Raw genomic sequence first — 14,784 nt, 5'->3', positions numbered from 1 at the left:
GTATTATTGGCAGCTTATACAATTGGTGGGGAAAAAAAAAAAAACAGTACGTAAGTAATCACTCTCAAATCAAAGCTATTATACAAGCAATACCGAGTGAACATTCCATTTGAGTAGTTTTCAGCCAGCAAAATTTATACAGGACACAATGCAGTGGGTGCAAAACAGGTACAGGAATTAAAGACTAGATACTAAACTTTTCACATGTTTAGGAGGTGTAATAGGCTATACGAGTCCTGTTGCAGGAATCAGCAAAGTCTGTGGATATTGTTGCAGATATAAGTGGTGGGATGATATTAAAGTAGGCTGCCAGAGTGTCTCATCTGGTTCAATGGTAGGTCTATAAGTGTTAGGAAGAGAAGAAAGTAGACAGGAGGGATCAATAGTAGAACAATGAGGGTTAATAGAAGAGGGAAGTGGACAGGATGGAGAGGCGAAGTAAAACGACAGGTGGATGTAAAAGGAAGATGCCAGAGTAGTAGAGTGGGGGTGAGAATAGTCGTGATGGTTGAAGTTAGGTTATATGAGATGTCATGTTAGCACAGGTGCACAGCCAAGATGAGGAGAGGTGCTGTTTCAGAGATGTCTTGAAGAGGGTTACTGAGCGGGTGGATCCAAGTGTTGGGGGGGGGGGGTCCAAAGTTTTGCGATGGTAAAGGAGTAAAGCATCTGGCCAGCTGAAAGTTTGTGTTTTTCTACATTTATAAGCAGTTGGTTGTTGGATTGGAGTGGTCTGTAAGGATGGTATAAAGTAAGTAAATATGGAAGACAGAGCAGGGCACATGGATGGATTATGAATGAGCTTGTGAGCTGTAGTTAGTTGGATAAAGGTGAGAGTTGGGGAGTTCAAACCATTTTAGGTGTAATAAGTGGTGGGATGAGGAGGTATTAGTTATAAACTTAGCAATTTTGTTGTAGCATGAGTCTAGTTTGGACTTTAGAGAGGATTGAATGTTGATGAGCCGGGGGCATCGTACAAAAAGGGAGGGTAATAGAACAGAGGAGGCAAGGGAAAGGTTGGCTGATGCGGGGAGTATGTTCGTGTCGGTAGAGTACGCCAAGCTTTTGATGTGTCTTTTTGACATTGGACTGGATGTGCAGGTCAAATGTGAGGTTTTCACCTATGACACCTAGGTGTTTTGTGCTCAGCACAATGTCGATGGTGGTACCATTTAGGGATTGAACGGTGACGTTCTCTTTTTGTAGGGGTGTGGACTTTTTGGAGGCAAAGATTACCAGTTTGGTTTTGCTAGGGTTCAGGGCAAGATGATTATTAGACATTTAAATTTTGGTGGAGGTGAGAGCGTTTTGGGTGAGTTGGTGTAGTTCTGAGGAGTTGTTTGCAGTGCAGATGATAGTGGAGTCATCTGTGTACTGGATGACTGAGCCCTGAGAGAGTACAGTGTGGAAGTTATACTGCAAACAGAAATGGGCCTAAAAATGTAGAATTGAGGAACACCAGTGGTGGCGTTTAGGAAAGGGGAGTAAGTGTTCTGCCATATAGTTGATTAATTAGTGAACCAGTTTAGAGTTTGAGGTGAGGTACCTATGTTAGAGAGTTTTGTTTGAAGGAGAGAGTGGGATATATCGAAAGCTTTAGAAAGATTAAAAAATAGTGAAGATACGAATGATTTTACCAGCATCACGGGCTCCGTTGACAGTGTCCATGAAGGATATGAGGGCAGTGGTGGTACTATTTCCTGGCCTAAATCCGTATTGGGTGGGTGAGAGGATGTGGTTGTGAGTCAGATGGTGAAGAAGTTGAGAATGAATACATTTTTCCAGAATCTTAAAGATAGGTGATAGTATAGCAATGGGGCAGAAGTTGGTGGTGTTTATGTTGGAGCACCCCTTGTGTAGAGGGAGGATATAAGCTTTTTTCCAGGTGATGGGCATATAGGATTCTTGGCTAGATCTGTTGAGAAGTATGCTGACAGGGTAAGCGACTGAGTTGACTGAGATTTGCAGGTATTTGGAGGGTATATTGTCAGGGGCATTTGTGCACGGTTTGAGTTTTAGAAGCAATTTTTTTAATAATCAAGGTGGTTATAGGTGACAGAGTAAAGTTGGGAACAGGGGGTGTACTGGTGGTAGCTGTAGAGAGGTCTGTTTAATGGATGACATCACTATTTTAATTGTATTTAAGGTTTGAGATTGAATTTTTTATTGTCTGAAGAAGTTTACAATATTCAAGTAAACGAAAGTGCTAACTTTAAAGTGTGTCGATTCCAGTGTGTTTTTTTCTCTTTCTTTTTTGATTACTTTAACATACAGTCTTCCACCAGAATGTCTGAAAACAACTGCAGAGGGCCTTGTCTACCTCATAACCATCCTAATAAATACATCCAATATCATGTCCCCACTATATGGGGAAAAAAAAAAAAAGAAGACGTTTACTGCTAATTCACAAAGGAGGATCATGTAATGAATATGCCAATTACAGGCCAATTGCAATATTACATTCCATATCAAAAATCCTTAAAAATGCATATGCACAATTACTTCACTACCTCAGCATAAATAACCTTACTGCACAAGCACAACCTTTGGACCAAAATGTTGTATCACTACAGACTTGCAACACTTTTTCTGACACCATCAACAAAATTAGACATTCGGACAATCTAGTTTCCTCACTATTTCTGGATTTGTGGAAATCTTCTGACATATTCATCCATCACCTACTACTACAAAAGGGGTCTTCTCTTTGCCTCCCTCACCTAGTTTAAAAGCTACTTATCAGACAGATACAACATTTTCAAATGGCAAAATGAGCAATCCTCCTTTCTACCGGTCACAGTTGGTGTACCACAGGGATCCGTACTGGGACCAGTACTATTTAATGTATTCATAAATAAATAGGCAATAGGCAGCCTAACACACTTTTTTTCAATATAATGATGATGTTACATTAATCTGCTGTACATCTACCCTGCACTGATGACAAGAACGGACCCAAGAATCCTTTTTACCAAGTGAAACCTGGACAAACGCCCAATACTGAACAAAAAAAGCCTATGCTGCTCCTTTTCACTCCTACATTCCACTCACAAAGTAAAGACGAGTTTAACTTCATCTCATCCATCAACACAGACAAACTGCTCTACGCACACTAAACTTCTTGGAGTCACAATTGGTTATATGAAATATAATACCCATATTCAAATAACAGTATAAAAGGAAAAAAAAAATAAGGGAAAAAAAAAAAAAAAACACACCAAAAAGCTTGGCCTGTTGAAAAATGCTAAACCTTTCCTCACAGCAGAAAGGATTGCAAAAACCCTGCTTTCTCCCCATACTACGTGTCTCCTGAATCTTCACAAACCTATCACCACTCCAGAGAACAAAAACATTGAACGATGCTATGACAAAATCTCAAAATTATCTTACCGTACCCACCACTACCAAGTCTTCAGACTACAAAACTGGAACAAACTACCCCACAACCTTCACCAATCCCAGCTTCTAGTCACCCACAGTTTAATGTAAAACATAGCAAAGGTCCCTTAAATCTATGATCCGCCACTACAACACAAGAAGAATTTAAGCTCCCAGGACAAATCTCTACTCGCTATAATAAATCTCCAAATACAGCAGAAGATGCAAGTTACTCCACATATGTCTCCAAAAGTTGGAACTGTACTACCCCCCCCCCACTACCACCAACATCACCCCCCCAAGCAAACAAACTACAGACTTTTAAAGCAGACCATAAACATCACACAAGACAATCCCGAATTTGCCAGTGTTCATGCCCACTCAGTCAATCCCAGTTAAAATGCAAAATAAAATAAAATACATATCTCCAAGTACTATGCTGCTGATTCTCTGTGCTTTTCACAGGTCTCTCGCAATAGGACAGAGAATTTGTTTTGCTTAGTTCAATATTATAGCCGTGTACTCATGTAAAATATTTGCTAAATATAGAGAAGTTGAATGTAATTAAACATATTAAAGATGTGTCACACTAGAACTGCAATAAAAAGGTGTCTTAGGAATTTAATAATTCTGGAAAAAGACCAGCTAACACTGCTTTACTGTAATTTGCTGCATTATTTTTGTACCCGATTATCTGATTTATCTATAACTAACCTTAGCCCCATCTTAAAATACGTTTGGTTTGAAGGAGGAGGTGGGGAAGGTATGTACTCGCCTACATCATTTTCTGAACTTCCTGACATTACCCCGCAATTGTTTGGCATAGATAATATTGCCTGTTTTCCTCCCCCACCCCTTACACCCAAATGCTTAAAGTTTAACTTACCTTTTGTTAACCTTCCTAACACTAGCCTGTGTCCACATTTCATTCTCCTTTTCAATAACTCCTTCCTATCCCAGCATTCCTTCCACAAGTCTTAGGTGCATCTACCTAAACACTGAAGATACCTTTTTCTACTGAAATGAAAAGGAGATTCTCTCACACCTACTTATTATTCTGTTACGCATATCTACGAATACCATGCTCAAAGATGTTTGACATCTCTTTCAAAATATAAGACCATATTCGTAACAACCCATACCTGATGCAAACATTTAAACACAAGTGCTGCCAGAAGTCTTCAGGAAAATTGATGTTTGGAAAATTTACAAATAGAGGTACACGGAGTAAAAAGCCTTAAGAATTTCTGCAGTTAGCCACAGAGCTGATTTGCCACATATGTGCATCACTTTAAGACTGTAAAAAATTTGTTTTGAAAAGTAAGAAAATCCTGTAAAGTTAAGATGCAGTCATTTTGATCACTAACATATGATCAATCCGTACAAGCCAGTAAATTTCATAAGTCTTGCTGCTGATAACGCATTGATCTACATTTTATTATTCTTTCATTCCTTAGGCACGATAAATCTTTGTTGAAAAATAGGGCTCACACAGCAGCAGACCATTACAAATGAATCACAGACTCCTACAAAAGCACATCAACGTTGATAACTGGTGCAAATCTAGTGTAGCAAAAAGCACTTCTCAGTGAACACAAACATCTATCATACAAACAATTTGTATCAAAGAACTGAGATTCAGAGTATTTATTTCAGCCTGCATTGTCGATAGACAATGCATGACGAAGTTTGTAAGTAATAAAGCATTACGGTATCTGAAGAAAGGCATCAAGACTTTCTAGCAGTAGTTGGTACAAAACATTTACCCAGATTATAACGCTATCTGTGGTTACTTATTTATTTGTTGCATTTGCTTAATGGGATAGTCCAGCTGATTACAAAGCCACTCCTTTTTGATGCCGGTCAGGGGGGAAAAGCTCTGGAAAAATTACATTAAGAATATAGTAAAAACAATTAATCCTCAAATATACAAAGTTTAAACTAAGTATCATTAATTAATATCAGCATAATGTAAATTAAGAGCTATAAAATATTTGGAATGAACTTGGTAGAAGGAGAGAAAATGAAGAAAGAATTATTATTAAGAGGTGTGGGAGAATATTTTAGGATAGACAAAAGGAAGAGAGAGAAGTAGAGGACAAGGAGATTTCAGACCAAGAATATATACTGCTTGGAAATAATAGGAGAAAGCAAGGAAGAGGACATTTATCATCCAGGAGTTGTGTGTGTACAGAGACAGGCATTGTTTACATATTCTCTTGTTTGTGCTTTAAAAGGAGTTGGCGTTTACTGTGGTTCTTCCAAATTTTAGAGACAGGAAAGAGGAGTACAAAGTCACCAGTTGAGCTGTTAGCTTTTGTAACAACTAAAAAAAACAGTACATTTTGCCAGTGGATCTCAGCTGTCCACTTGGGTTATAAAGTTTGAGGACATTTTTCAAACTTGGGCATTTGTGTACATATAGTGGAGTTTGTGGGAAGTGGCTAGTTGGGAAAGTGTACTGTAATGCCTTAGCTCTAACCACTGAACTTTTTTTTTTTTTGTAGCGACAGACAGTAATGTGCCCTATAATGATGAATGGTGGCAAATTTTGCCACCTTATTATAGCAATGTTCCAAGGAGGAGAGTTGAGTGGACTGTATGTTAATCAAGATGGGACAAGTGTAAAGTAATGTAGGGATAAGAAGAGACTGAGCAATACTTTTTCTGGCATTATACATGAGGTATTGTTTGACTCTACATAGCTTTCGGTATTTTTTTTTCCCGCTATTTTTATGTGATGATCAAAATTTTAAAACTTTTGATCAAAAGTTACTCCTAAAAGCTTAGTTTGACTTACTAGTCCTATGCTGATGTTAGAGGAAATGATTTCAAAATTATTTTCATAGTCAGTTTAATTATGTTCTCAATGGCTATCTAAATCAGGTCCATGTTCACTGACACCAGGAGAACAAACAGCAACTGTGTAGTACAGTGGGAGCGATACAAAATCCTGAAAACACACAGGATACCAACACTTACTATATTCCAGAACAAGTACATACAGAAACAAATAAAACAAACCATATTACTCTTCTTGAAGTATAAGCAGGGGGGGGGGCAAGCCCCCTGCCCCCCCCACACCCCCCTTGCTACTTGAATATTTAACTCCAAGATTGCACTTAGTGTAGTGAAGTGCAATCTTGGAGTTGACATATTTAAAGTAGCAGGAGGTATGGGGGGGGTGCAGCACCCTGATATGGGGGGTTCAGGGGGGCTTGCCCCTCTGCATATAGCTGAAGGTAATATGTTTCTGTATGTACTTGTACTGGAATATAGTAAGTGTTGGTATCCTGTGTGTTTTCAGGATTTTGGTCTTTCAGGATTCTGTAGCGCTGCCAGTACAGTATATATAAATTATACTAACTGTAGTGCAACTGTTAATGCACTGAAGCCTGGAAATACATTTTGAAAGTTTGGGTATTTTACTTCTACTGCCTAACAGATATCACCAGCTTTTAATCAAAGGCAAGTACAAGGCTAACTGCCCTTGCTGGCCATTTTCTAAGCCTAGTCAAGTTCCGTTTTTGTGCTTGAAATAACCTAACCCATTTGGTCATAGATCGGCCTTAACCATCTCATGTATACAATTAAAAATTAACCCTAATAAGATTAACTGGGATCATACCACAGATAATTTGAGGGGACCCACGCATGGGATAGAACATTTAGGGACTGCATCTATCCATGAGTACTACAGGGGGCGGTCCTGGGGTAATTTTTCGGTTTCCCATCCACAGATCTAAGTTGTTCTTGAAAATGGACACTGATGAGCTTTGTTTTACACGGGTGGGGAGTCTGTTACATATCGGTGGTATCTTCTGCGAAACATACTTGTCCCTCCAAACTGTTCTGTTAATGTTGTATAAGAGGCTCACATCCCTAGAAAGTGCATTTCTGATGCCATAGGTCTTGCTGATGTACAGTAAATCCATCAGTAATGTGTTTGGGGGGTGGGTGCCTTGTATGCCATACACAGGTCACCTCTTAGTAGTCTGTAGGATATAGACTACAGTGGTAGGGCTTTGAGTCAGTCCATGTAGGACATGTTGCTTAGGCCTTGTATCCTTTAAGCAAAGTATCCCTGTCAGTGTCTCAGTCATTGCGAGTTTCTTGGCAGACGCATGCCAAAGGGGGCATTATATTCAATGATTGGCCTAATAAGGGCTCAGTAAAAGGGACAATGACATAGAGCTACCCTAATCTGTTTGTTTATAAGCTGTGAAATAAAGAAGGACCGTCTTACAATAGACACATGTTGGTCAAAAGTTAGGTCACTGTCCACAAGTTCCAAAATCCTGAAGAACTGGGTCAACTCTTAGCAGCGTATTATCAATGCGATAGTTCCCTGAGGTAGATAACTTCCCAAAGGGTACAATAATGCTTGTTTTTTTTTTTTTTTTTTTTTTTTGCATTTAGTTTCAGATCATGACTGACACCAGGTATTTGAGACAAATCTTCCTTCACGATGACCAAGTAATTTGGGAATTCAATACGTACTCCTAGCTTGCAGTCATCTGCAAACTTATTCAGCTAGAGCACTTTGGTATTGCCTTTTACTTCAGAAAAACAGATGTCAAAACAAGAGAAATCCCAACACAGAACCGTGGGGGATCCACTGGTGACGTCACTTTGTGGCGGTAACTTCCCCTAATTTGATTATCTGCATCCTGCGAGACAGCTGTCAATCCAGTGGGTGACATAAGGGTTTATTTAGCTTTTGTACTATGCCAGAGTGAGGAATTATGTCAAAAGCTTTGGCCAGGTTGAGGTAAGTGGTGTGGACAGTTCTGCCATCATCCATTGTTTTGGTGACCTTTTCAAAAAGAATAAAAATCCACCAGGTTGAGTAAGCACGACCTGCCTGCCCTTAACGAATCTAAACAGAGATGAGTCCAGTGTTTGGAGGTTCCTTATGTCCAGATTGATTAATTCCATGATAAATCTTTCCATGTCTTTGTATACAAGGTTTGTCAGACTTATGGGCCATAATAGCCTGGGCCTGTAGAAGGACCTCTCTTATGCAGGGGAATGACTGTAGCTGTTCTCCATTTGCTTGGTAAAAAGCCTGTATGGAGGCAAAGATTGAACAGTGTTAAGGGGGTGGCTAAATCGTTCTTTGTGCTATTTAAAGACACATCCACGGATATTTTCAGGACCCATCAATGCAGTATTTTTAGCTTCTGATAACACTTTTAGGACTTGGTCTTGTGTGACAGCTGGAGAGGAGTCATGGATTAATAGTGTCAAAAATAACTGAGTCATTAAGTCAATTACTTTTCAAGACTGAAATACTTGCTTCTGGCACCGTTTGCATTAACTGTTGCATACAGCAGACTCTTGAATTTTGCTGCATGTTTTGGAAACTCTACAGTCCATTACCTGTTATGGTGCAAAGAAATAAGTAATATAGAAAAATAATCTCCGTTGGTGTATTACAAATGGCCAAATTAACAAACAAAACATCCTTTCCAGACTTTACCACTGGAAACAATGATGCATACAACTGATTAAATCAGCCAAATAAATCTGCTCAAGACACTATCAGAAAGTTCAATGACCTCACTAATTTCTGTACTCATGAACAAGTACCTTAAAAACACCAATATATATAAAAAAAAGAAAACGTTAGTTCCCTGTTGAAATATTATGGCTCGCACTACAGGGTTCCAAAACATTGGAAAAATAAAAGGACAATAATACAGGAGAAGACAGAACAGAAAAAAACATTGTTCTCCTTTAAACGTATTTTTTTCAGGGGAGATCCCTGCACCCCTGATGTAAGGGGCAAACCCCCCCACACACACACACACACACACACACACACACCTCCAAACTTGTATATTCCAACTCAGACTGCCATACCTCGGAAAAAGGGTAAAATTCCAAGAAATGGCAACGTCGGACTTAGTATATGCAAGTAAAGATATTTGGTCATTCTGTCTCCATATGGCAGGACTCAAATCATTTAAAATGTCCAAACTTCCAATGTTAAGTACCTTGCTAGAATCTCAAAATTAATAGGATGTACAGCATACAAAAAAAAAAAAAAAAAAAAAAAAAAAAATCGGTTACCACCAAGTCTGCAAAATTGCTCCAGTCATGAAAGTGTAACCCAAATATTGTTACCATTTGCAAATAAGAACTCTTAACTGATGAAAGCTGTAACATTTAATTACATCAGAAAATTGAAAGAGAAAGTTTGTGAATGCAACATGTCAACAAATAATGAAGTGAATTATCACCAGCCACAGGGCACAGTGAATGTACTTGCAAAATGTCATGGAAACTTCACACTAACCAAAGATGTGTCAGATGGGCACAAAGAAAAGCAAAGACATCCTTCGTATGACTTCAGATGTAACTACTAGTAGTAAAATTAAAAATTCAGGTTTCAGAGAACTAAACACAATTAATAACTTCCTGTAAAGGACCATGGAAAACCTAACTAAACACCCAGCAACTATGCTAAGCAAAGCATTAACAAGTGGACACAGCCTCATCAATGGTGTCAGGCAGTACGAGTACCAATTCACAAAGAGGGTGGCAACATCAGACCTAAACAATTTTATATAAATAAGCCTGGCCAGCATTTTATACAGTATCACAGAGTCATAACAGAGCTCATCCAAAATTACATGAGATATTAGCTGGGTATGCAATAGTATAGTTTTACTAAGGCAAGATTATCCTGCCTTTTAAATCTTGTGGCATCCCTTGGAGATGCTAGTAGCACATGAAAAAGGTGTAAGTTGTTTAATGTGACCTTACTAAGGCATGCAACACTATTCTGCATATCAGAACAACCGACAAATTAAAGCATTTGAATGCCAATTCAGATTTAATTAAATAAGAAAAAGACTGGGCAAGCAAAAAAGCACAAGAATTGGGGTGGGAGTTATCTACTACTAAATTGGTTTACCAATTGCGTCCAACAGGGCAACTATCACTTTTTGAACTACTTCTGAACTATTTTGTTCAGATATAAAAGAAGGAAATTAGATCAGAATAACAAAAAATGCTGATGACTGCAAACTGGACAAGACAATTACTTCAGTAAAGTATATCACAGTTCTCCACAATGGTCTATCAAAAAAAATCTGGTGCAGTTTAGGAATGACTTTTAATGTCAATAAATGTAACATACCAAGACCTAGCAAAACATAATTAAAATTAGTAGTACAAAATAAATGGTCAAATCACAAAACTGACATGATCACTAAATAGCCAGGGCCAGTGGTACACAGTACTGTAAGTATTAACCAGCATGCACCCACTAAAGTCAAAAAAAGCATATTCCGTAGCACCTCCAGTTGTAAAGAACATGTCTAAACACCTCAAGAAGTCAATTCTTCAGTAATCCAACCCATTACTAAATACACTGTTTCATTTGGGCAAGCCACCTGGAACAATTTGGAAAAAAAGATAGGCTTCCTTATATTCTAAAAGCTTAGCTAGACAGGGCTTCTGTCTGGTCTATAAAACAATTCCCAATCTGATTCTGTGTGAAAGTCTATGCCTGGAATACACTGTTGAGATCAAACACTAGATCGAAGAATCTAGGGCCAAAGATGAATATTAATATTAGAAAAACGGTGGCACATTCCTTAAACGTTTTCCAAGATCATGTAACAAGCTTTCCATGTACCTAATTTATATAGAGCGAGCGCTCTCTTTTCCTTTTTCTCTAATTTTATATATATATATATATATATATATATATATACACACACACACACACACACACACACACACACACACACGTTCTGTAAAAATGTCAAGATCTTAGAGCAATAAATCTGGAGAAAGTCATAAATAATGTGGGGACAAAGGCCCAAAAATAGGGACACTTTTTAAATACATCTCTTATAAACTTAAAAAGTTGATAGACTAACAGGTTTTGTATTAGTATGAATTTTCTGAAGAATACAAATTCTGAAACTCAAGTATTATTATTTTCTGACTTCAGTGTTCAAAGACTTGCCAATGATTTGACAGAAAACCACAATTTTATGAAAAACGGACCAACAATAAGAGGCAAAAATATGGACATTCTGCGAAAATATGTACAGTTGAGAGGATTAGGACAAAGCAGCCAAATTCATACACTCAAAAAGTGGGATAACTGTTTGTTCAGTATTTTTAAGCTGTTAAAATACTTTAATAGTTACAAATCTAGCAACCTACGCGATCTAATCAGTAAGTATGCAAAATGTAAGGGCTGTCACTATTTAATAACTACACGAATCACCCCACGCCAAAACAATTCATTTAGTAACTCGTTCCGAGGCAATCAAGAACAGATAAAAATACTTCCGAAAGGCAAACAACCCACTCCTATTAGGAGAAGGACAGTAGGTCACTTTGAATGTAAATTTACATTTTCTCACCTTTTCCTGAACTGGCACCTTCCAGCAACACAGTGAAATGTCCTTGGTTGTTTATCCACTAGAAGAGTGGTGTCACAACAAGAAATAGTTGTCAACTAGAGGTAATAACAGCAAGCATTTTAGCTAGATACTCCAAACCAAAGATCAACAGGCCACATCTTTTCTTTTGATAGCAACGTCCTAAAACAGCGTTTTAGTTCTGCCATGATAAAAACCACAGAGTTGGACAGTGTCTCGAAACCATTACACTAGGAAAATCCACATTCGACCCGGTGCTGAGTATAACTCACCACTTCGCAGCACAGAACGAACTACAAAACTACAATACTTCCGTCCCACGGCCCCTTAAGAGCTTCACATTACTCACCCCAAGGTTGCACAGTAATAATTCCCACCCATTAACTTTACATTACCAATTACAAACTTAATATTCGATACTAATGTACCGCCTACTAGTCAATTCCTGGAAGCTTAAAACAGACTGATAAACAGAGGGGACTAATTTAATGTATGGACAGTGAGTGCAACGTGTTTTGTGGTACTCCCTTTAATAATTCAATTGCTTAGCCTTGCTGGATGATGAAATGTTTCATCTGGTTTTTTTTTTTGTTTGTTTTTGGTCTGAGCCTTTCTATAAGTTATTAAAAACTTTACTTGGTTTAGCTTTTATCGAGGTTTTGTTTGCATAGCAGGTGGTAAAGCATAAGTAACAGCCATGAAGTTAGAGGTAAAAAAAACATCCTGTGCTTGTTTGTTTCTGTTAACAAATGTAGTGTATACAATTTTAACCGTAGGCTAGCAAATTGTAAATAATCCAATTTACTTAAAAATTATAATGAAACAAAAGGTGTTGCATTAACATGCGTTTTCGTGCAGTCTGTGAACAGTAAGTATGGAACTCTTACGTCTGCCATTATTGATGAGCTGAGACTTGTCAGAAAATCAAAAATGTTACGACGCACAGGGAAAGCTGTAGGGCAAAGTCGGGGAGAGTTGAGAGGTAGGGCTCTGTTTAAAAAAAAAAGTGTAGGCAGAAATTTGTATGCAGAACTTACCCCTACACGCTTTTTTAAGCGGATGCAATATTTTCACCTGATGTCTTTTTCAAGTGTAAACCTTGTTTTTAGACGAGCGGGTCTATTTATAAGTAAGTTCTAGGTTTCAATTTATTCGCTAGTTTAGAAGAAAAATTTTGCTTATGTACGCAGTAATTAGTGTTCCTGTGCAGTGATCAGCAGAATGTATTCTTTAGAGAGTGTTGACAATCCTTGCTCTAGTTTTGTATTAAATAAACAAACCCGTTACCTGCATATTTATCAGAAAAACGCTAGAGGCATGTATGTTGCTGCAGTGTACAGTTAGGTTTTAGTGATTGTCGAGATTGCTGAAACATGCGAATTTGTATTCTATGAATGCTGCCTGCTTGTGTACCAAATACGTTCTGAAGAAAGTATATTAATTTCATTAACGGCATGTAAATCCTCTATAACCATTTTCCCGCTTTTTCAAATGTTTGGAAATCAAGTTTTACAGAAAGCGTAAGTTGCTACTACATTTTGCTAAAATAAACAGTAAATAAGATTGACAGTGATTACCATGGTGGCAAGTGCACCTCGAAGGCTTTGTCTATTTTGGTTTGACATTACTTTGTTCATTTTCTCTTGCTTAATTTTTCATAACGTGTATAGTTTCATATAGTGATTTTGTTGAATGTCATGTCTGGAAACTGTTAACGAGCCATGGCTGGCGGTGCTCTAGTTATTCCATATAACCTGCTTTAATTTTGTTTTAACATCCTATCTGTGCACCCAAGTTTAGAGGCGCCTCTGTCGTGTTCTCGTCAATAAACGGGACTTTCCCTTTTGGTCAGCAAAACAAAGTTATACAGGGGATACCCTCCCAACATTTCATTGTGTGGATTGTTGTGCCTTCTTAGGAAGTCTTCGAGCAGTATTATTGTTATCGTATTTGGATATCCTCTCATATGGGATACCAGTTTACAAAATCCTCCGAGTAGACGTGGGAACCCTTGAGATGCAACTGTCAATGTGATGTAGTTAGAACTTAGAATATGTTAAATTATTTTTTTTTTTAAAAAAAAGCGACAATAAGATACACCACTTCACTTCTTTGACTGGCTAAAAAGGCTTCAGTTAAAGCCTATTATGCATTTGTAATGCTTGTATAAAACTCATTTTTATCAGAAGCGCGACTACCAATATAAATGTGCATTTAATTAATTGAAAAGAATTCTTCTAAAATGGGATTTTGGCTAGTTATAGGAGGTAACCGTCAGAAAATACACTGTCAATTTACTTTGCTTAGACTCTGTATGATCATAAGAAATTATGCTAATGGCCCTGGGTTCCTTACAAGCAAAGCCAAAAGTTTATCTCCAAAAAGAAATCTCAAGTCAGCACCTGTCACCCCTGTCAGTGAGGGGCACAGGTGGGAACCCCTGTGACAAATGTGTTTTTCCATTCACTCATCAAGGTTGCCCTTGAAGGTCAGTGAGGTGCTCTGTTTGACCTGTATGGGAAGTCTATTCCAGAGACTGGGCAGCCTCTGGGAGACAAACCTGTCTATCCAGCAGGTTTTGTTAATGTTGCATATTAGATTCAGGTCTTTTGAGCTGGTAATGCGTGAGTAGTTAAGACTTGCTAGGGAGCTTCTCTAGTAGGGCAGGGTACAAGATTACCAAACGGGACATAATACTCAATTGTTGGTCTAATGAGGGAGGAGTATAGAGAGGTAATGACCTCTTATTTTGATGCAATCCCCTTACTTATAAGATGAACCAAGTAAAAGGCTTTTCTGACCACTGCCACTACATGATGGTTGAATGTGAAGTTATCACCCTAAGTGGTCAGGTCTCTCACCACAGATTGAATGCTTAGGGGCTTGCTGTTGATATGGTAATCAGTAGAGGCTGTGTTTTTGCCGAATGGTATGATACATTTATTTGCGTTTAGCTTGAGGCCATGGCTTTGGCACCAGTCATTTGTTGCTGTTAGAT

General features: G+C 38.2%; 2 protein-coding genes across 8 annotated transcripts in view; one reads left to right on the top strand and one right to left on the bottom strand.

Annotated features, from left to right (window-relative positions):
* CHUK (component of inhibitor of nuclear factor kappa B kinase complex) overlaps positions 1-12,196 on the bottom strand; it is a 1,226,492-nt gene extending 1,214,296 nt beyond the window's left edge. For both annotated transcript variants that reach the window (XM_044056797.1, XM_044056796.1), the window contains exon 1: positions 11,769-12,196. The gene's annotated coding sequence lies outside the window, so the exon portion shown is untranslated. The remainder of the gene's footprint in view (positions 1-11,768) is intronic.
* Positions 12,197-12,217: 21 nt separating this feature from the next.
* Positions 12,218-14,784, top strand: part of LOC122789390 (zinc finger protein OZF-like) — a 253,309-nt gene continuing 250,742 nt past the window's right edge. For 3 of the 6 annotated variants that reach the window (XM_044056799.1, XM_044056802.1, XM_044056801.1), the window contains exon 1: positions 12,292-12,495. In XM_044056799.1, the coding sequence (XP_043912734.1) occupies positions 12,484-12,495 (12 nt within the window). In that variant the 5' untranslated portion in view covers positions 12,292-12,483. The other 3 variants (XM_044056805.1, XM_044056803.1, XM_044056804.1) reach the window with 3 other exon arrangements.

Source organism: Protopterus annectens, chromosome 14.part0, assembly GCF_019279795.1.
Source record: "Protopterus annectens isolate FY-2018-M chromosome 14.part0, PAN1.0, whole genome shotgun sequence".
NCBI lineage: Eukaryota > Metazoa > Chordata > Ceratodontiformes > Protopteridae > Protopterus > Protopterus annectens.
Note: the sequence above shows the minus strand (reverse complement) of the source record. Positions and strands in the feature narration are given on the sequence as shown.